Raw genomic sequence first — 23,169 nt, 5'->3', positions numbered from 1 at the left:
AGCACTACACACAAAACAGCTGCACAAATAAGTGCAGCATAGCCAGCATCATGTTCAGAAATATGATTTAGACTAGAGATGCACCGATTGCAATTTTCTTGGCCGATTTCGATTTCCGATTTTTTTTTGCAAGTGTGACCTGCCTATTACGATTTTTTTACGATTTTCTTTCTAAGAACTATTATTGACCACATATACAAACAAAATCTACCTTTCTTCAATGCTAAATTTTATTTTCATAATAAAATATATTAAACATTACAATCTCCCCCAAACTGCACTAAGTTACAGGATCTTCTCTCACTTAAACAACTCTCAAAATAAAGTGCTCTGTGACTGGAAAGAGGTAGAAATAACAATTAACTGCAAATGAGTTGCTTTATATAACTATTATATAACTTTATATAACTATTTTTTTCTCTTTATTACTCATCTAACAAAACAATTCCAAAGATCTGAAAAACTGAAGTGTCCAATACGCTCAACTTACGTTAGATGTCCAAATATCAGTTGTAAAACTGAGCACTGCTTCGGGAACTGCTTGTAACCATATCTGTCAACACTCCCGTTTTTCCCTGGAGTCTCCCGTTTTGTTATTTCTCTCAAAAAAACTCTCGTAATTTGTATGGCCCAAACCACGTTATATGAATAATCACATCAATATATTATTCCAAGGTGGTCCAGTTCCCAGATCTTGAATGAAACGCATCCTACTCACACAATCGACACATCATACACATTACAAATCATTTATGACCTCAATCTGGCAACCTACAACCCATTTGCGCTGTTGATATCTGCGCAGGCAGTAGACGCGGGATGTTAAATCAAGCATCACTGGTAGATGGGAGGAGAAGAATCAGCTGGTGCGCCGGTGAAAAAAAAAAATATACATGTACATTTAACAACAGCTGGATGGAAGAATTTAATTTCATATCCCGAAGCCATATCGACAATGCCCACGCCTTTTGCAATGTGTCGCACTGATTTTAATATCGGACACGGTGGGAAAAATCACATTAAATCACAACGGCACAATTTGTATGTATTTAGCCTGCCTCTGCCATCCAGCACCCCCCCTTCCTCTCTCCCGGATTTGTGTACCCAAATGTTGACAGATAACAGGCTGCGTGGGTGACATGACACGAGATTAAACAACTCGGGCAACGCGATGGTGGAAAATAACCACCCCTTCCTGTATCGAGGAAATTTATCAAATTTCTGAGGCCTCTGTCCTCAAATATGGAGAACAGCTGGTCATCCAGGGCCATGAATTCCATATTTTTCCTCGTAATTGCTTTGGTCTTTTCGCTGCTCATACCAAGGAATGATAGGTGAGGCTGCTAAATTGTGACTGGCTCTGAGCTCTGGCTAGCTTTAGCTGCTTTCACTTTTTAGCTTCTTTTTTAAAATGGCCATTTTCAGCTGGGTGATGGTGTTATAAATGTCTGATTAGGTTTGTTGATCCGAAAGTTATTGTGGTGGTTCCCCCACAGTTTACTTTGGCCTTACAATTATTACACATTTCCAACTTTATGTATTCTTCATTCGTATTAAAATTCATTTGGAGAACTTGAATATAAATTTGAACATTCTAACCCAAATACAATTCAATTCTATATCTCCCTGGAAACTAAAGAAGCCTAATATCAATTTGGATTTGACTCATCAGAAGAAAGGAGTGACCCATCCAAATGTATATAGACAGCAATATTTGGAAATAAGAAACCAATTCCCCTCCCATGTACCTATATTCACAGATGGCTCGAAGATGAAAAACAGTGTAACGGCAGCAATGGTGACTGGAAATCAACGCTATGGAATTCAGTATTCCAAAACAGTGCTCAATTTTCTCTGCTGAGGCTCGTGCTTTACTTTTAGCTTTGGAGCACATTGAAAATTCTCTGCAAAAATTTTTTATAATTTTTACTGACTCTAAATCCTGCCTTCAAGCAATGGACACTTTAAAAATTGACCATCCTTTAGTGGACTGCATCTTAACCAAAGTGGATTATCTACTAAATCAGTTTTTCAGCATTATCTTTTGCTGGGTTCCAGGACATGTTGGTCTTGCAGGAAATGAACAAGCTGATGCAGCTGCTAAGGAAGCTCTTAATCAGGAAGTTAATGAATGTCAAATCCCTCCCTCAGATATCAGACCGATTATTAACCAATATATTTTAAATAAGTGGCAAGAAGAGTGGAATATGTGCAAGAACAATAAGTTGTATGTAATTCATCCGGAAATTTCAAACAGACTTTTTATCAATTTTAAAACAAGATTTGATCAAGTGGTCTACACCAGATGCCGTATAGGTCACATAAATCTGACCCATGCCTTTTGCTTAAAGGTGAAGACCCAACCCTATGTGTGTTCTGTAATATTCCCTTATCTGTCAAACATATTTTACTAGATTGTCCTGGTCTTAACACAAGTAGAATGCTCTTTTATGAAGTTACCTCGTTAAAGGACTTATTTAATGAGATTGTGCCTGAAAAGGTTTTGGATTTCTTATCATATATTAATCTTAAAAGAAATATTGTATAATATGACTTGCTATTTATATTTGTTTTGTTTTTATTGTATTTATATGATATTTGTTTTTTGTAATTGAATTCTTGCCATGAAAATAGCTTTGATCGCTGACATGGCATTAAATAAAACATTCTACTACTACTTATGTATTCTTCACTCACAGTGAAGATCTTCCACGCCAATGACATGTTTACATGCAGCTGTGACGTTATTGCCTGCACCGCTGGCAACAAAACGGGCAGGCTTGGAATCGGAAAGACATTAGGCTGACCGGCCGATCACCGGTCCGGGCCGAGCATGCGGAAAATCGGCTAATTCCGGTCCCTGGCCGGTCGATCGGTGCATCTCTAATTTAGATTTTAGTTCGATTCATTTTTCAGCCCTACCATGTACGTCTTTTGTTTTTTGTAAATATACTTTGTGTATATGTATTCAAGGGTTTTGAAGTTGATGGCTTGTCTTTGAAACCTAACAGGACAAATGGGCAGTGCTTCGCCATCATTGAAGAAGATGAAAATGGAGATGTGATCCTAAGCTCAGGCTGCATGAAATATGAGGGCTCTCACTTTCAGTGCAAGGTATGAAAACTTGTATCATAAACCTCTTTCACTTCTAATATCCCTAAATATCAGACTTTGTAAGTTTTACTCACTTGCTGAGACATAAACTGATGTTTTACAGGATTCACAGTTTGCACAGTCACGTCGAACTATCGAATGCTGCCAGTTTGACTTTTGTAATCGAGACCTAAAGCCAGATTTACCACCTCGAGACTTGGGTGAGCTTCAGCATTTTCAGCCTGAGAGTTGTAAAGCATGAAATTTGGAGGTTCTGGAGAATAACAGGTATTAATTCGATTTGTCTGTCTTTTGCAGAACCACTAGACCCTCACTGGCTGGCCTCCCTTATTTCAGTAACTGTGTGCGGCTGCACCCTCATCTGTGTCACAGTCATCTGTTATTACAGGTGAGATCATCACCGTGCTGAATCAGGAAAACACACTGAAGCTAATAGCTGCATTTTTCCAAATCAGTGAACTGTAACCTTTGAAAATGCATACCACCAACATCATCACCTATTGTTGTGGTCTAAAGATAAACACTTCTGTCACTGTTAATGCAGGCAGAGGCAAGATTCTATGCAGATATGTTAGCGTGGATACACTCATGAGGAAAAGTTAATTGTGTGTCCTCTAAGGTGCGCTTAGTTACCATAACCATGGTTTGTTTGTTTTTTTGTTGTTGCATGAATGTATCCTGTCCTCAGGTATAAGTGGCAGGCAGAGAGGCAGCGCTACCACAGAGACCTGGAGCAGGATGAGGCCTTTATCCCAGCTGGAGAATCTCTAAAAGATCTTATCAACCAGTCTCAAGCCTCTGGCAGTGGCTCCGGGCTCCCTCTGCTGGTGAGAAATGAGAATTGCAGGCTAAATGTTCTTAAAGTTTCAATCCCTTCACTGCTCTCATTTAACATGGTTCACTTTCATATCTTGCAGGTTCAGCGCACCATTGCAAAGCAGATCCAGACTGTGCGTCTTATTGGTAAAGGACGATATGGAGAGGTGTGGTTGGGTCGGTGGAGGGGGGAGAAGGTAGCAGTGAAAGTTTTCTTTACTCGAGAGGAGGCCAGCTGGTTTCGAGAAACCGAGATCTACCAAACTGTACTTATGAGACACGAGAACATACTAGGTATGCTTTACTAAAGTATAATACTGCTGTTTAGTTCTGAAACTGCAGTTTAATCTCAGGGTATGTTAGTTTCAAAAATTAAGTATAATCATAATAATAATGTGGGCCAGCTCCCTATTAGGGCCTATTGATTTTCACATGGGTGTGATGTCCAGGTGTCCACATTCAGCCTTGTACTGTATACTGTGGTTTATTCAATGAATAGATCTTATAAGTTTACAAAAGATCAACTCACTTTTGCTTAGTATTGTGTATTAATTACACATTTGCATGGTTGCTTTTTTTTTATGTCTCCAATTTTTTATTTTGAAGGTTTCATTGCTGCTGACATAAATGGTACAGGAGCCTCTACACAGCTCTACCTGATCACAGACTACCATGAAAACGGCTCTCTGTATGACTATTTGAGGTTCATCACTCTGGATACACAGACCCTGCTTAGACTGGCCTACTCTGCTGCCTGTGGCCTGTGTCACCTGCACACAGAGATCTATGGCACACAAGGAAAACCTGCTATAGCTCATAGAGACCTGAAGAGCAAGAACATCCTTGTAAAGAAAAATGGAACCTGCTGCATCGCTGACCTGGGGCTTGCAGTCAAGTTCAACAGGTGCGTCATGTTAATTTCAAAATACCTTAGATTTAATCCTACAAGTTGCTGAGCTCAAGTGTGTTGGATCTTTTTCATTTGTTTGATCATTTTGAGGAAGTAACAAAAAGAACGTCCCTTTTTCAGGACGCTGTATTTTAAAGATAATTTTGTACAAATCCAAATAACTTTACAGATCTTTATTGTAAAGGTTTAAACAAGGTTTTCCATGCTTGTTCAATGAACCATAAACAATTAATGAACAAGCACCTGTGGAACGGTCGTCAAGACACTAACAGCTTACAAATGATAGGCAATTAAGGTCACAATTATAAAAACTTAGGCACTAAAGAGACCTTTCTACTGACTCTGAAAAACACCAAAAGAAAGATGCCCAGTGTCCCTGCTCATCTACGTGAATGTGCCTTAGGCATGCTGTTTGGAGGCATGAGGACTGCAGATGTGGCCAGGGCAATAAATTGCAATGTCTGTACTGTGAGTCACATAAGATAGCACTACAGGGAGACAGAAAGGACAGCTGATCGTCCTCACAGTGGCAGACCACGTGTAAAAACACCTGCACAGGATCGGTACATCCGAATATTACACCTGCGGGACAGGTACAGGATGGCAACAACAACTGCCCGAGTTACACCAGGAGTGCACAATCCCTCCATCAGTGCTCAGACTGTCCGCAATAGCCTGAGGGCTTGCAGACCTGTTGTAAGGCAGGTCCGTACCAGACATCACCGGCAACAATGTCGCCTATGGGCACAAACCCACCTTTGCTGGAGCAGACAGGACTGACAAAAAGTGCACTTCACTGACGAGTCACTGTTTTGTCCCACCAGAGGCCTGTGTTACATCGAGGCCTGTGCTCTGGAGCAGGATCAATTTGGAGGTGTAGGGTTCATCATGGTCTGGGGCAGAGTGTCACAGCATCATTGGACTGAGCTTGTTGTCATTGCTGGCAATCTCACTGCTGTGCGTTACAGGGAAGACATCCTCCTCCCTCATGTGGTACCCTTCCTGCAGGCTCATCCTGACATGACCCTCTAGTATGACAATGCCACCAGCCATACTGCTCGCTCTGACATTGCTGTCTTGCAGGAAATCACGCACAGTGTTCTGCTATGGCCAGCAAAGAGCCCGGATCTCAATCCCACTGAGCACATCTGGGACCTGTTGTATCGGAGGGTGAGGGCTAGTGCCATTCCCTCCAGAAATGTCCGAGAACTAGCAAGTGCCTTGGTGGAAGAATGGGGTAACATCTCACAGCAAGAACTGGCAAATCTGGTGCAGTCCATGAGGAGATGATGCACTGCAGTACTTAATGCAGCTGGTGGCCACCCCCCCTTAAATGTTTTAGTTGTTGAATTTTGTAATGTTCATACAAATATGTACACGTTACGTTTGCTGAAAATAAAAGCAGTTGAAAGTGAGAGGATGTTTCTTTTTTGCTGAGTTTGTTATGTTGTTATTGTTTCAGTGACACAAATGAAGTGGACCTCCCACTGAGTACACGTATGGGGACCAGACGCTATATGGCTCCAGAAGTCCTGGACGAGACTCTGAATAAAAACCACTTCCAGGCCTACATCATGGCTGATATCTACAGCTATGGGCTGGTTATATGGGAAATGGCCAGACGCTGTGTAACTGGAGGTATTCATTAAATATGAATTTTTACTTACACAAACACACACACACTTTCATTGTAGTAAATGAACCCTGATTGGCTACAAATAGTGCATTTCGATAATTGCATTGGTAGCTGAAATCTTGTTTTTGTGTGATGCTGCATCCATGCCACTAGTTGTCAGTGTAAGTCCACATATCTGCCAGTGTAAAAAATTACTGGGTGCACCGCTAACAATTTTTAAAACTAAGCAGTTATTCACATTTTTCAGGTATTGTTGAGGAGTATCAGCTACCATATTATGAGATGGTTCCATCAGACCCGTCCTACGAGGATATGCTAGAGGTAGTGTGTGTCAAAGGACTGCGGCCAACTGTATCTAACAGATGGAACAGTGATGAGGTGAGTGACGACATGCAATATCTGGCAAACAGATGGCAATATGCTTTGCGTACAATCTTCAGTTTATAAAGATATGTTTGTTGGATTGCATTTAGATCTGATAAACCTTTTCTCCCCAGTGTCTGAGGGCCATGTTGAAACTGATGTCAGAATGCTGGGCCCACAATCCAGCATCACGTTTGACCATCCTACGAGTCAAAAAGACTTTAGCAAAAATGGTAGAATCTCAAGACATTAAAATCTGAGCCGTCTTTTTTACCTCCGCATGTTTGCAAGAACACAACTGAGTGGTTTTATTTAATCTTTGACATCATTGTCCACTTCACTGAGAAGGATGAGAGTTGGTGTTGGTGACATCTATCAGCTGTAAAATATTTTTCTCTCCTGCTCGAGCTGTTGTGGATCACAGACCTGGTGCCTTCGCTGCTTTCTGTGAAAGCTATATTGTTGAAAATTTGGATAATTATTGCAACAAACAAACAAACATGGTAGAGTGGGATTTTTCTGGAGGATTTACAGTTGTGCATTTAATTTTTTTTGGATTCTGGGTTAAACCTCCTGCCATTTGGATAAAATACTGTTTAATTCTCATGAAATCTGTGTAAAACATACTGTGATTTAAAGTATGACTTGTAAATATATTATAGTAATAGATAAACAAAGAACAGCAAAATAATATACTATCAATATAATCTTGTCCAGCTTGGTACAAGTTGTAGACTTCTTAGATGATTGTATGTGCATCTAGCTACCTGATGTGTGTGGCATATAAATATTCTATAACACACACACCCGCCCACCTCCTTTACCTGTAAATAAGGTAAAGAAAAATGCATGCTTTTGAGATGAGCCTTTTTTTTCTTTTTTTTTTTTAAAGTGATTTTGATAAATTATTTTTATTTTATTTTTTTATGAACCAACTGTTAAAGGAATAGTTCACCCAAAATGAAAATTCTCTCATAATTTACCCACTCTAATGCCATCCCAGATGTGTATGACTAACGCATCACTGTAAATATTTATGGACATAAATATTTATCTGTTTCTAACCCAGACTTATCATATCGCTTCTGAAGACATGGATTTAACCACTGGAGGTTTACTTTTTGTGGATTACTTTTATGCTACCTTTGTGCATTTTGGAGGATCAAAATTCTGGTCACCATTCATTTGCATTGTTAGCACCTACAGAGCTGATCTTTCTACGAAAAATCATTGTAATCAGCAGAAGAAAGTCATAGACATCTGAAATGGCATGAGGATGAGTAAATGATGAGAGAATTTTCATTTTAGGTGAACTGTCCTTTTAAGGGTGTTCATACTGTGATTTCCAGCGACAACGGTTTTCTTTGAGATTTAGCATGATCGACACCACTGGTGATGCAACAAAGTTGATCCGAATTTAACTTTACACAAATACGCAATGGCACATTGTGGCAACAACCAAAAGGAATGGCTAATGTGGTCCACTAGTTGATCCCGTTAGATACAGCAGTTGAGTAGGAACGTCTGCCTGCAACCATCTGTACAGTGGCTTGGCCACCTCAGGCAATTTAATCACTATAAGAGTGAACACCCCTTCAAAGTTGTCAAACTCAATTTTGGATTTGTGAGGGTGGGAGAGTTGGTTGTTTTCATAGGTATAAGTGGATTGGTGTGATGCATTCCTGAGTTCACTATATTGCTGTAGATGCTTCCACTATGAATTATGAAATGAACCACAGCAACTATTAACCATGTGGTGAAATGCCGATCATATGTGCTTGCCAATATTCTTAATTATGTATTTCAAATGCGTAATTGTTTGCGAGGTGCCATAAGGCGAAAGGTATGACCGTAAATAACATCTATTAATCATCAGTGCTTAATATTTCAGTTGGGGCTGCTGTAACTGGTACGATCCAAAATACACATTATTGTTATAAAATGTTACATAAGTTGTTACAAAACTCCCATATGGATTTAGTTTTATTATTCACAAAATGCAAGGTTGTGTCCTAGCATACTCCATTTATTCTCAGTGCCATTGAAAAGACCAATGTGATTTCAAACAGTAACAAAACAAAAAACAATTCACATTAGTTAACCCTAATTGGAAGTGTGGCTGAAAAATGCTATGATAATATCAGTGCCAGACTAAGGTGCTATGATATATACTACTTTGCACAGTATGCCTTGATTTACACAGAATGCCAAGGTTACTGTCATGTTTACAAAACAACATAACTATTTTAGAAAAGTTCTGAATAAAGATCATTAGAAAATAATAGTTCTAAGACAAGGGAAATAGTCAATCTCAGCATGGTGACGTTAACTTCAGTGAACAGTACAATAGGGGTAAAGCAAAAACTATATATACTTTCTATGTAAATACACTGAAAACTCCTGCCATATAAGCCATCTAGTATTTGAATCCATGAAGCAGATTATTTACATCAAATGCACTTCTGTGTCTGAAAAGAGGTATTCAAACATTAGCAACTGATTTCTTTAAAAAAAAGAGGACTCGTCTAATTTTCACAATTCCAATGTTTTTGAAGTCAGTTTCCTTTTTGGAAGAATATCCTCGTTGTCAGTGCAGCAATTTTGTCAAATAGATTTTGCATCTAACCCATGTTCTTTACCGTGCTCAACTGAGAATGCACCTTTTAGTTATGAAGTTTATTTGTTGGGAAGTGACACTTGTTAAATTAATTTCTTTTCTCCATTTTTTTTTTTTTTTTTTTTTTTTCTAGTGTGTTGGAGCATGAATTTTACCATACTGTGTGTATATATATATGAGTGTAGATTTTTAAATGTGATTTACCATAGTAGCACACAGCCATCTGTGTAATATATTAAACAAAACCCCTAGTGGGCAATTTGGGACAACTTGTTTTTGTTTTCTACAGCCCCATGTTGAAAGGGTACCTTATGAGTTGGCCTCATACTCTGACAAATATTATACAATGTAATCATTATATATTTATACATACTACCAGTCAAAAGTTTTGAAACACTCAATCTTTTTTTTTTCTTTCACATTTTAAAATAATAGTAAAGTCATCAAAACTGTGGAATAACATCAATGGAACTATGGGAATTATGTTGTGACTAAACAAAATCCAAAATAAATTAAAACTGTGTTATACATGGCATCTTCAATGTAGTCTCCCTGTTGACATGTACTCTTGACATTTTCTCAACCATCTTCTTGAGTCATCACCCTGGGATGCTTTTTAAACAGTATTGAAAGAGTTCCCATCTATGTTGGGCACTTCATGGCTGCTTTTCTTTATTATTTGGTCGAAGTCATCAATTTAAAAAAAAATTTTTTTTATTTATTTATTTATATATATACATATAAATGTTAGTTTTATAATTAAATAAATTAATATGGCGGCACAATTATATTTTGGTCTACAAAACTAATTTCAAACATTTAAGCATATGTCTTCTGATAGATTTTTAAGATCATGTGAAACATTTCAGTCAAATGTTTCAAATGTTTTGACCGGTAGTGTATATATTAATCACATCTATTCCAGACTCCTCTTTTCATGCTGACATCCATGTCCACCAAACAGGGCCACCACGTAAACAGTGCAGTCTCATAATATCGTGTCACCATTACTAACAACATAAGCTGCTACTTTAGTCTCTGGGATCCTGAAAGAGAAATTTTAAGTGGAGTGTAGTGCAATAAAGCAGGATTTGTCGCTCTCTTCAACACAGCCATTTTGCATTCTTCAAGTGTATCTCACACTCAGGTGGTCTGGAGCATTAGAAGACCAGCAAACGTGTTATCTTGTGGGTTGCGCTCTAACGTTCCCTGCACCAATTCTAGTTGGAGTTCCTCTCCTTGATCCAGCTGCAGAATGCTGACACGTGTAGCAGGTGCACCAAACTTCCTCTGGGTCTGCCGCAAGGAGGCAGCTACATCTCCACCTCTCTTTAACTGGACCAGAGAAGGGCCTGGTCCAAAGTCCAGTGTCACCACAAAGAGGTACACACCAGAAGTTGGGGCACGAAATATGCCCGTCTTGGGAAAGTATGTTTGTCCATGATTTAGGATCACGTTCTGGAAAATGACTGCACCAGATACATCAACACCATCTGCACTGCTGGCCAGGAACATGAATGGACTGTCTGGAAGTTGACGAAGCACTGTTTGGAATCAAATGACAATGGTTGACAAATGACAAAGTCTAATCAAAATAAAAATGCTGACTGGAGGGGAAAAAGTGGCCATGAGAGTGCAGTTAATGATGCTGTTCACTGGGGGTGCTCTTTTCAAACCAATAAAACCTTTAAATGGATAGTTCACCTAAAAATGAAAATTCTCTAATCTTTTTACTCATGTAATCCCAGATGTGCATAACATTCTTTCTTCAACACAAACAAAGACTTTTAGAAGAGTTTCTCTGCTCTGTTTGGCCTTACAATGCAAGTAAACGGCGACCAGACCAAAATGTGAAAGAAAGTGAAAGTGGAGATTTATTGTAAAAAAAGTAAGTATTAAAAATAAATTCAATATTCATTTGTTTCTCACCCGCTCCGCTCACATCGATTCTGAATCAGAATCAGCTTTATTGCCAAGCATGCTTGCACACATACAAAGAATTTGTCTTGGCTACAGCAGCTTCCAGTGTACAAAAATACAAAAACAGCACCAAGACATCCATAATAATAAAAACATAAAGAGAATAGAAAATAAAGTATATATAGAAATACACAATAGGACTCTCTCTCTCTCTCTCTCTCTCTCTCTCTCTCTCTATATATATATATATATATATAAAACCCCAATTATGAAAAATACTAATAAAAACAAAAAGGAGTGATTTGTAAATAATATTCACCCTTTGCTATATTGAAAGCACTACAACTAAACATTATATGAATTTCATGTTTTTGGAAATGTACAGTCATTTCAAATCAGATGAATGCAACATGCTCCAAAAAAGTTGAGACAGGCAATTTAAGACTAATAACAATTTGACAAGTTGAAATAAAAGGCGATGTGAAACAGATGTTAAATGCGTGAGGCTATTGTGTCATACTTCATACTGTATTAGGAGCCTCTAAAAACAGCATAGTCCTTCAAAAGCAAGGATCGTTCAAGACTTGTCAATTTGCCAACAGATGCTTCAGCAAATAATCCAGCACTTTGAGAACAATGTTCCCCAAAGACAAATTGGAAGGATTTTGGGCATTTCACCCTCTACAGTGCACAATATAATTAAAAGATTTAAGGAATATGGTAATATCTCAGTGTCTAAAGGACAAGACGAAAACCATTTCTGAATGATCACTTCATGATCTCTGATCCCTCAGACATAACTGTTTTAAAAAAACAGCATTGATCTGTAATGGATATCATGAACATGGGCTTTGGATTACTTTATTAAACCTTTGTTAGTCAACGCCATTCGCTGCTGTATCCACAGATACAAGTTAAGACTTAACAATGCAAAGCAGAAGTCCTACATCAACACTGTCCAGAAGCGCTGCACTTCTCTGGGATAAATCTCATCTTAGATGGAAAGTAGAACAGTGGAACTGTGTATTTTGGTCTAAAGAGTCCACATTTCAAAAGGTTTTTGAAAAAAAAAAAACAGCCATTGTGTTTTCCGGGCCAAAAGAGGAAAAGGGCCGTCCAAGCTGTTAATAGCATCAGGTCCAAAAGCCAGTGTCTGTATGGGCCAGTGGTGTGTCAGTGCCCATGGCATGGGTAACTCACACATCTGTGAGAACACCATGATTGTAGACATACATGTACAATTTTGGAGCAACATACACTGCCATCCAGCACCGTCTTTTCCAGAGATGTCCCTGCATTTTCCAGCAGGTCAACTTCAAACCACATACTGCCCAGATTACAAGTGCATGGCTGTGTAAGCAGAGAGTGCGGGTGCTAGATTGGCCTGCCTGCAGTCCTGACCTGTCTCCATTTGAGAATGTGTGGTGCATTATGAAACACACCATACGGCAATGAAGACCCCGTACAATTGTGCAGCTAAAGACCTACATAATGAAATTCACTTTCTAAACTTAACAAACTTATGTCTTCAGTGCCCACATGCTTAATAAGTATTATTAGAACAAATGGTGATGTTTCACAATGGAAAACACTCAACTGTCCCAACTTGTTTGGAGCATGTTGCAATCATCTGATTTGAAATGACTGTACATTTATAAACAACAATGAAATTCACAGGTTCAAACATCGTATGTGTAGTTGTAGTTATTTCAAGAGAATATAATATACAAATCACTCATTTTTATTTGTATTAGCATTTTTCATACTGTCCCAACTTTTTTGGAATTGGGGTTTTTATTATATATATATATATATATATATATATATATATATATATATATATATATATAATATCTTGTGTGTTTCTATATGTACAATATACAAATACAATCTGTTATATTCAGAAGCAAGGGAATGTAATGGCAGAAGAGGTATGATATGTTGGATAAATATAAATAGACTAAACTGTGTAAAATAGAAGATATGGATTTAACCAATGGAGTTTCATGGATTAGATGTTTTTATGTTGTTTTTATTTTTGTGCTTTATTTCTGGTCACCATTCACTTGCATTGTAAGTTCCACCAGAGCTAAAATATTCTTCTAAAAATCTTTGTGTTCAGTGGAAGAAAGAAAGTCACACACATCTGGGATGGCATGAGGGTGAGTAAATGATAGAGAATTTTTATTTTTGGGTTAACTATCCCTTTAAAATTAATGCTTTGTAAAAAATATATATATATATATATATATATATATATATATATATATATATATATATATATGATTTACTCAGTACTGATACAGAAATGTTTATTTTGTTGATTGAGCAAATTAATATTTTAAAAATAAATTGCAAATGTTTTTATTATTATTTTAAAATGATGATTTTTATTTTATCATAATCCTATCCTGCAAATGTGATAGATTAGATTCAAAATCATTCAAAAGACTGATTGTATTGTCATTGTGATAATTGCTGTGTAACTACATAAACATAAACCTACTTAACAACTGAATATTAGACTTAATAATTATGCAAACAGTAAAAAATACAAAGATTAAAATTGTTTTTCAGTGGTTTAAAAAACATTACAGAACAAAATACATGTTTTTTTTCTTCAGTAAAATCAGATTATTAGTTTAGGGTCTGATTACTTCCACTAAATGTTGTTATTAAATACTTTAATTAAACTGTTCTTACCTGCTGACTCCAGTGAAGCATCCCTCCTCCTGCGGAAACGATCTTGTTTTACTTGCTGGACCACTCTTTTAGTTGGTCTATTCTTCTGTTTCTTTTTTTGTTGCTTTGCTTCCTTTCTCTTCATCAAAGCTGACAATTTATCTAAGTCTACAGAAGCCTTAGTGTCAGCAAGTCCTTCTGTGTTACTGAAAATGTTGTTAAAAACAACAAGATGTGCCTCAAGGTTTTTACGCAAAGTAGAGACCTCGGTCTCCAGTTTGACGTCCAAGCCACCAGCAGCGGTTTTAGTGGAGTTCATGCAAGAAAGACAGCGATGTTCCTCAAGCCGTCGGATCTGAGTTCCAAGCTCTTCTACTTTTTTCTCTAAAGTCCAGAAGTCATTGTCTGAATATTCCGGCAGTTCCTCAGACAGGTCAAATCTCTGATCCCCACGTCTCCTTTTGATGCCCACCGAGTCCCAGTCTGCAAGCACCGATGGCTCATCTGCTGCTGTCACCTGAGGAGTAGCTGAGTTCAACATTGAGGCCAAGCTAAGGCTGTCAGGCATCTTCTCTTGCACATCCCTGATGCTTTTCTTCAATGCTGGTATAGAGTAATGTCTCTGATCCTCGTGAGACCACTCCATGAATTCCAGCACCTCTTCCCCAAGCAAAATCTCCAGTACATCTGAGTGACGAATGACATCCTGCAGCAAAGTGTTGAAAATGCTAGCTAGGTGCTGGATCTTGTCAACCTTGGCCCTGTCCTGTTCCTGGAGTGTTTCCATGTCCTGCTGGCTGCCCAGGATAGAGGCTTGGAGCTGGGTCAAATTTTGCTGCAACAGTCTGCTCTTTTCTTGTTCAAAGGCCAGGGATGTCTTCACATTGTTTAGCCCTTGTTTTAGATCTTCCACAGATGAAATCCAAGCACCATTGTCCCGATTGTCCCACATCTCTTCTGCCTCACCCTCCCTGACTAACCTGTTTTCATTCGCTATCACATTAGCTACAGTCTGTTCCAACTCTGCCACAGATGTTCCGAGAGCCACACAGTCACAGTTCCCACCTGCTGAACTTATATTCTTGTAATACTGTGTATAAAGATAGTCAACATCTGTCTCCATATCCTGCAGGTTTCCCTGGAGGTCACTGATGTTGCTTTTAAGCTCATTAATACGGTTAAGCACTTCTACTTTGGCTGCCTCCACTTCCAAACCGGTCTCCATAAACTGAACCTGGCTGTTGCGGCCAGTCTGGACTATTTTCTCTTCCAGATCCCTCCATCTACTCTGGAGGTCCTTGATGTTGTCAGTCACTTGTTCTTGGCCTTCAGTCAGAGTACTGAGTCTCACTGTGTTGTTGATGACTTTGTTGTCCAGACGGGTGATGGCCTCCCAGACAGCCATGCTCTCGTGAGGCTGACTTTGTGTCGGAGTAGTTCTCTTTTCAGGCCAGATTCTTTGGAGTTCCTCATCCATCCTCTCTTGCTCCTGCTTTACTTCAGACATTGATGTGTTCAGAGAGTGGTGATTCACCTAAATAAGAAACCAACATTCATTTAAGCCTAATTTAGAACAACAAAATTGGTTTGAATGTAGGTCAATGAAAAATATGATAGTCCAAGGTGATAACAATGAAAATTAGTTTTTTAAATATAGACTCACTGAGCACTTTATTAAGAACACTATGGTCCCGACGTGGTCTTCTGCTGTTGTAGCACATTCGCCTCAAAGTTCAATGTGTTGTTCATTCTGAGATGCTAGTCTGCTCACTACAATTGTACAGAGTGGTTATCTGAGTTACCGTCACCTTTCTGTCAGCTCGAACCAGTCTGGCCATTTTCTGTTGGCCTCACTCATCAACAAGAACTGCCACTCACTGGATGTTTTTTGTTTTTGGCACCATTCTGAGTAAAATCTAGACTAGAGACTGTTGTGCGTGAAAATCCCAGGAGATCACCAGATCACATTTTTCCCCATTCTGATGGTTGAAGTGAACACTAACTGAAGCTCCTGACCTGTATCTGCGTGATTTTATGCACTGCACTGCTGCCACATGATTGGTACATTAAACAATCAAATTAATAAGTAGGTGTACAGGCGTTCCTAATAAAGTGCTCAGATGAGGGTAGTTGAAAGCATGTGTCAAGTTCAGATGTTCATAAATATTTAATATTTTTGTCCATGTTGGTTTATTTCATACATTTATATTTATTATTTTTTCTTAGCATTTTCTACAAAAAATATTACAAATATTTTTAATGATTTTAAAAATGTCAAGTGATGTAACCATTAGGTGCAAGGTGGTAAAAAACTTTCCTTACACATAGAATAATATACACAACATAATAATTCATTTAAAAAAAGGTTTTCATACAGATTTAAAAACAAACAAACATTTTTTTTTGGAGTTATGAATATCAAGAAGTTTTCTTATGGCTACTCCCTTTGACTTTAACAAAATGTGCCTTTTCATTTAAATTTCAAAATATCTGATATTGTTAAAAACTTGTAACACAGTCATGAGGGGCTTCGTGGGGTCATCGGTTTTATTAATAAATAAATAAATCTTTACAAAACAAACAAGATCAAAATAATCAACCTGACACACTGTGGGGGCAGAATTACATAAAAAAGGTTGTTTTTAAAGTAACTGAAACTAATTATAGTGTAGGGAGCCAGACGAACTGCAGCTCCATTCATTTTAAAACAATAAGCCAAAGCAATGTTTTTTGTCTGACGTAGGTCTCCCGTGTTTTAAATCGTGAAAGTGTTTTAAACTTGTTAAGTGTTTTAAGTCTGCTGTACTGTGGCTGGAAGACTGTTTAAAAATATATAGATAATCTGATGTAGTGTGGTTTTGCTCAGCGTTGTGTGGCAGTGTTATATTATAAACTGTTTGACCATAAAGAATGAGTGTTAGTAAAGTTGAACTTTGATGCCCAACGGAGTGTGGCTGTGTCTGAAGCAGTGATACATTTACAAGTTCAAAAGCCCAATGTACTGTGACAACGTAATTAGACAATGTATTGTCAGTGAAAGAATAATTGTGAATAGCCTACTGAATTAGTACAGAAATTCACTAAGATTTTAAGAATGGAAGAGCTGATTGTGTAATACATTGCTGAGCACGGCTCACAGGGATTGTTTGATGGGATAGAAAATGTAGTGGATGAGCCCTTTGAGTGGGCTATATCCCAGTTCACGAATTATCCCAAGATGCCTAAAAGTAAAGAAGGAAAGATGGCTAATGCACTTCAAGCTCTTTTGTAATCATACAAAGTTACTAAAAACTATTTGGAGGAAATGAAGGCAGAAAACAAATTGCTTCATACTCAAATCAATGAGTTATTTTTGTGAGAAACTACCAAGCTGATGTGATTATTCTGAAGGGACAAATTGTGAAACTTAGATAAGAAATAGCACATTCTGAGAGAGTGAGTCTTTTAGGTCTTTACTTCAAAAGAAATTGAGTCATCAGAGGATTCTGTGAGGTTCCCAATAGCACTAGTAAAAACAAGAAGGGCTGGAACTGACAATGAGAGAGTTAGTGACACCAGAACTGGAAATGAGAGAATATGAAATCACATCTGGAGAATGCAGTGGACCTTTACAAATTGCCAGATGCAGATGCATGTATAATTCTTATGACTTGCCTTCCTCACTCATTCACGAGAGCAATCTCTCAGAGTGTCCGTAGCAAATGAGCAGAAAGAGGTGCAAGGAGAGAAGCTCTACTTGGATTTGTTGGACCTGACTTGTTAGCTTATAAAAGATAACTGAAGTGGCAATGGAACTTGGGGAACATCCTGTGGCTTTTGCTTCCAGGTTGTGGGAAATGTTTAGCTCTTACAGTGGAGTGCCAAATGTGACTAAGCAAACCTCATGTTTAAGTCTGCACTGATAGCACATGCAGGAAGCCTTTGCTCTGCATGTAGATGTAAATAGACCATAGCAAATCATTTCCAAAATGACTCAGTACTTCAATGCAGATACTGAAATCAAAGCTGAACATTTTTCTAGACTATCAGATGGATTCCATCACAGGCCAAAAAAGTTCTCAAGAGTTGATTCAGAGGGTGTTGTCGCTTGCTATGCATGTGGAAATGCTGGGCACATTGAAAGGCATTGTCCAGACAATGTGAGACCTCTTAAAGGCATTGTCTGTCATGCATGTGGAAAGAAGGGACACAGCAAGAAAACGTTTGGAGAACAGAAGGTCCAATTAGGAAATAGTTTATTTTGCATGTATAAGGCAATACATAAAAGAAAGTTGGGCTACAAGGATTTACTACAGAAAGTGAGAAGCTTAGAGCAACAATTGTCATTGTTGAAGGAAAAGAAGGAAGACGCCAAGCCAAACACATCACTGCATGAACATCATGATCAGGTGTTAACTGTAATTGGATAAATAATTTTATGATAGTAGCCACATATTAATAAATATTTTTACTATCATAGGGGGTGACTGTTTATAATTGCTAATAAGGATTATAATCTGTGGGGAATGTTTTATGACTTCAATTTTAGATTCATATTTATTACATTGATGCATGATAAATACTGATCTATGATGAAACTTAATGTGATTAATGTTTTGAATGTGTGAAGATTCTTGTGGGGGAAAGGGGGCTACCTCTTTATTTATTTCTCATTTCAGATGAGCATTGAGCTGTTTGTCTGAAATGTGCAACCTCCTGGAGAAAGATGTTCCAATCATGGAAAAGACAAGAGAGCTGGTAGAACCAGTGGAGCCAGGGGACTATCAAAAGAAAAATGGAAAAGCCATGACCAGAAATCCAGAAGGGTTTCCCAAAGCTGAAAGATCCAGAGACCCACATCAAATTAGAAATTTCAGGAAAACAAAGATCCAGAGGCCAACCATGGATTACAGAACTCCAGGCAAAAGAAATATACAGAATACCCACCAAATGAGCCTGGACTGACTAGACAGAACCTTGAAACAGGGTTCAAGTCTTCCAAAGAGAAAAGTTTGGACAATAGAAAAGAAAATCTGCAAGATCAAACCACTTTCAGACACTTTTAACACATGATCCCTACACACCTAAATGGCACACTGGTGGACAAAGGATGTGCCCATGCACAAGACAATGCAGAAAAGACACTGCACATGACAGCATGCAGCACGTGACATTATATTGTTAATGAGTGACACTCATTGCATTCAATTAACAATGAACATAGACTCATTGCACATGACACCAGAAAAGACCACACACACACACACACACACACACACACACACACACACACACACACACAATAAAATCATATTATATTGTAAATGTAATTATGTTTTTGCTCTAAATGTTTGAACTGTCTTCATGTTTTAGTCTTCATGTTGAGAGGGACCATAAGAAATATATTGCCTAGGTGATAGAGTGGTGGAACCAGGTGATGACCCAATGATGGGTAAGACTTTCTTTTGGCCAGCAGAGGGCAACCTAAGGCAGGACATCACCGCCCTTGACACCTGCCCAACTCGGTAGGTGTGATAATGGGTAAAGGAAGTGGTTATGATGCTTATTTAGACCGATAATCATCAAAGGGGGGACAAATGTAAGAAATCACAGTATTTTGTCCTAAAATTTGAGTTCCAATTGATATCTTAGAATGTCCACATCATCTAAATGGATTATTTTTATGAAAACAAAGATATGTTAACAACTTGGTGTTGTTATACCACTGAGGGATCCCACCCTGACCACATGGTCATCATCAATTGTAGAATGGGGCAAGAATGGGCCATGGAGAACCAGCACAGACAATGGGGTGCCTGAGCTTAATTAACATACCACATCTTTCAGGATACTTAATTTGCATGAAGAGCACAACTTAATTTACATTGTGGGCAGTTTTTTACAAACTGGTTAAAAGGTTTGAGTTTACATTGTTCGTTGTTCAGTGTGACTCATGTACTTTGCCACTGCTACACTGTAATAAAGACTTCAGCATCTTCATATAAAGATCGACATGAAGATCGACCACCTGGTGTGTTCTATTTTTCTTACAACCTACATTAATTTGATCTAATTTACTTAAAAAAAATAAATCTGCATTCATAAAAATAATCTGTTTGAGGATGGTTGAGGATGTAAAAAATTCAGACCTGTACCATCTTTTGGTTATGTTTGATTTTGTGGTCCATATCAGTCTTGAAATTCGTCAGGTTGTGGAGCAGCATTCTGTGCTGTGCATGGAGCCTCCCTTCTATCTCAATGCGGTGGTTGTGAAACTGAGCTTTCACCTCCTCCAGCTTCTGTAAGCTCTCCCTTAACTCTTCCTCAACAGCCTCTTGATGACTATGCTCCTCACCACCACCGTCCAGAGGTTCACTGACTCTCCCCTGCCTTTGATTATGTTGGAGTTGAGCCATGTCCCGCTGCAAATCCTGCACCTCCTGAAAGAGGTGTTCCAGGGTTAGATTGAAATTCTCCAGCACAGGTTGCAGCTGAGACATCACAGCCTCTTTCAAGATTGGCAGGAGCCCATGGTTAATGTAAGATGTCTCAGGATGAAGGATGCCTTCATTTACAGCATAGGGATCTGCAACAAAGATGGACATTAAGAAATTATGCATGCTAGAGAAGTGAACAAAGAACTTTCACCAGTAAGTATATACCTTTCTTTAAATTGCTAAAATGTGAGAAATCCCAAACCACTGCATTTGCCTTTGAGAGGATTACACTGATAAACTGGTGCTTATGTTTTGTTCCTTATTAGTCTTAATTCTGACAATAACAATGTTTTTTGTTGGGATAAATATTACAGTGCCAAAAATAGTCATTTGATTTTACTATCATTCTTTGATCAAATATCTCTGCATGGTGATGTTTTCCTGTTTTACTTTCTGTGCTGCTCATGAGGAAACAGCAATATCATGATGGAAAGATGTATATCACCATTTCCAGTTCAAGTCAGGCCATTCATCTGACCGTTGACCTTCTATCTGACCCGTCAACAGCCTAGGGTCTTTCACATCCTCTACAAGTGTGTGTGGTCCACTTTCTGATAAAGCTCATTCTGATTATAAAAATACCTATATTTAGCTTTTGAATGTAATTTTTTTAAAATACAAATTATATTATAAGCATAACACTTGAAATGTTAAAATTAACATTCCTATTTCTAGACAAAACCTTCAAACCTTCAAGGTTCTTTATGGTAGGTTTTTGCTTAGTTTTTTAGAAGACTCAAAGGCTGTAGAGAACAAGCATTACATCATGTACATGATCATACACTGTATAGAGGGACTTTTTTCCCCAGAGAAAGAGAGGATATCCTGAGTAGGAAATTGTAATGGGACAGTGAGCAGGAGTTGTCACTGCAGAGGAATGAAGGTTTTCTCCCACTCTGCCACATTATTTACAGCTGTCTAAATCTGGCATCCTCTGGCTAGAAGGATGTGTGTGAGACTGGCTCTGAATGAGACCGGCAGAATAATACCCCCATAATATCTCTGACAATGCATATTACCACCAACGGAAGTGCCTCTGGTAAGCAAGTTTCTGGGTGGAAGACAGATTCATAATATGTGAGAGGATTTGTTTTCATTACTGTTTGTATATACAAAAGTAGGAAAATCTGAATGTTTTAGAGAATATTACAGAAACATTTTCTACAAGGATATTACAGAAACAAGGAAAAGGCATTTTCCAATCAGTTTATCACTGTTTATCTATATTTGTGCCAAGGTAGCCTTACAAACAAGCCAATAAGCTCATACAATAAGTGCATTGCCAGCACTCATCAATAAAATTACATTGTGTAAGAAACAGGCACTCATTTGTAAGATCAGGTAGTCAATGCAAAAATTATTCTAATTGCTGTATCAGTTTTTACGAGTCTGCAAGGTATATTGCACACAAAAACAAAAGTCACTGTAGATTCTGTTTTAAACTTACCCCTACTGTCAAAGTCTTGATTGTGATGGTGGTCATGGCCAGCATGAAGGCTGTGCTGCTCATAGTCATCGCTGGGCTCCATTGCAGTTTGATTCTCTACAATTTGGAAGTCATTTTGCTCTCTGTTCTGATTCTCTAGCTGCCGAGTCAGTATGTCATATCCTAGAGAAAGAACAAATGACACTGCTTTAAAGACAGAATTAAGATTGCCTCTCAAAATACATCCCAGAATATTCCAAATCTTAGACAAAGATCAAAGTGAGAACTATGGAAGAACTGGTCATCTTTGATAACTTATTAAGGAATATACATGACAAGACTTTCTAGATTTGTGAATCTTCATTGGCCTCGGGATTCGTTTAGATTACGATTCAAAGGGTAAGGATTCAATTACAAAATGATTCTCGATGCATCACGATGTATCTTGTCCTCCACATTTTTTTTTAGCAATATTAAATAGTATTCAATTATTAATTTAGAATTAAACGACCCTTAGCCTATAATTATAACCACAACTATCGGTTATTGGTCCAGGATGGCTACATGATATATTTGCTTCTGTGTCAGTACAGATGTCATCTTCTCCTTTCCACACCACAGGGGATAGTAAAGTGACACAAATAGAGGAGTTGCTGGTGTTGTGGCCAAATTTGACTCCCCGCCATATTTGTACTCCCTGCTTCCTGATTAGACCATATCCCTAAAGCCCACCCCAACCCCACCCCACCTCTAACCCTAACCATAGTAGGGAGTCACTGGCCCCTATCCCTTAGGGCCACCCCTACACTTATACTTAACCATACTAGGGAGTGAAAAATCGGCATGACACCACCAATGAGCAACAGCCAAAGAAATAGAGAGCGCAAAAGTACATAAAGGCATTTTTGAAGACACAATTTAATTAAAAAATAAAACATCACCCACATCTTCCGAGCCACTGTCTCATAATTATTTTCAGCTGTTTTCCCCTTTCTGTGCAAATCAGTGCAATAATGGGCACAATCTTGTCTTTCATGTTGTTTGTTGACATGTTATCACAAATAATCTCTTCTGTTGCTATGTGCTTGATTTTGCAAATTAATTTTGTGATCGTAGTTTCAGTCAGGAACGCTGTTCGTGTGGTTGATACATCCAATCTGCGATCAGTTCTGTAGTATGCTCTAGGCTTTAGTATATGAGCGTCTGACC

General features: G+C 38.2%; 2 protein-coding genes across 5 annotated transcripts in view; one reads left to right on the top strand and one right to left on the bottom strand.

The window, feature by feature from the left end:
- bmpr1aa (bone morphogenetic protein receptor, type IAa) overlaps positions 1 to 7,646 on the top strand; it is a 43,795-nt gene extending 36,149 nt beyond the window's left edge. For all 3 annotated transcript variants that reach the window (XM_052150583.1, XM_052150582.1, XM_052150584.1), the window contains 9 exons: positions 3,012 to 3,114; positions 3,218 to 3,314; positions 3,412 to 3,502; positions 3,803 to 3,941; positions 4,032 to 4,224; positions 4,537 to 4,834; positions 6,303 to 6,478; positions 6,724 to 6,854; positions 6,974 to 7,646. In XM_052150583.1, coding sequence (XP_052006543.1) covers positions 3,012 to 3,114; positions 3,218 to 3,314; positions 3,412 to 3,502; positions 3,803 to 3,941; positions 4,032 to 4,224; positions 4,537 to 4,834; positions 6,303 to 6,478; positions 6,724 to 6,854; positions 6,974 to 7,099 — 1,354 coding nt within the window. In that variant the 3' untranslated portion in view covers positions 7,100 to 7,646. The remainder of the gene's footprint in view (positions 1 to 3,011; positions 3,115 to 3,217; positions 3,315 to 3,411; positions 3,503 to 3,802; positions 3,942 to 4,031; positions 4,225 to 4,536; positions 4,835 to 6,302; positions 6,479 to 6,723; positions 6,855 to 6,973) is intronic.
- A 177-nt stretch (positions 7,647 to 7,823) lies between these two features.
- mmrn2a (multimerin 2a) overlaps positions 7,824 to 23,169 on the bottom strand; it is a 30,047-nt gene continuing 14,701 nt past the window's right edge. The window contains exons 5-8 of one of the 2 annotated variants that reach the window (XM_052150525.1): positions 21,982 to 22,143; positions 20,193 to 20,623; positions 14,080 to 15,592; positions 7,824 to 11,000 (exon numbers count right to left, since the gene is read on the bottom strand). In XM_052150525.1, the coding sequence (XP_052006485.1) occupies positions 10,600 to 11,000; positions 14,080 to 15,592; positions 20,193 to 20,623; positions 21,982 to 22,143 (2,507 nt within the window). In that variant the 3' untranslated portion in view covers positions 7,824 to 10,599. Of the gene's footprint in view, positions 11,001 to 14,079; positions 15,593 to 20,186; positions 20,624 to 21,981; positions 22,144 to 23,169 lie in introns of both variants that reach the window. The other variant, XM_052150524.1, reaches the window with a different exon arrangement.

This window comes from Xyrauchen texanus, chromosome 20 (assembly GCF_025860055.1).
Source record: "Xyrauchen texanus isolate HMW12.3.18 chromosome 20, RBS_HiC_50CHRs, whole genome shotgun sequence".
Lineage (NCBI taxonomy): Eukaryota > Metazoa > Chordata > Actinopteri > Cypriniformes > Catostomidae > Xyrauchen > Xyrauchen texanus.
The sequence above is the reverse complement of the archived record's forward strand: the minus strand, read 5'-3'. Positions and strand labels throughout refer to the sequence as shown.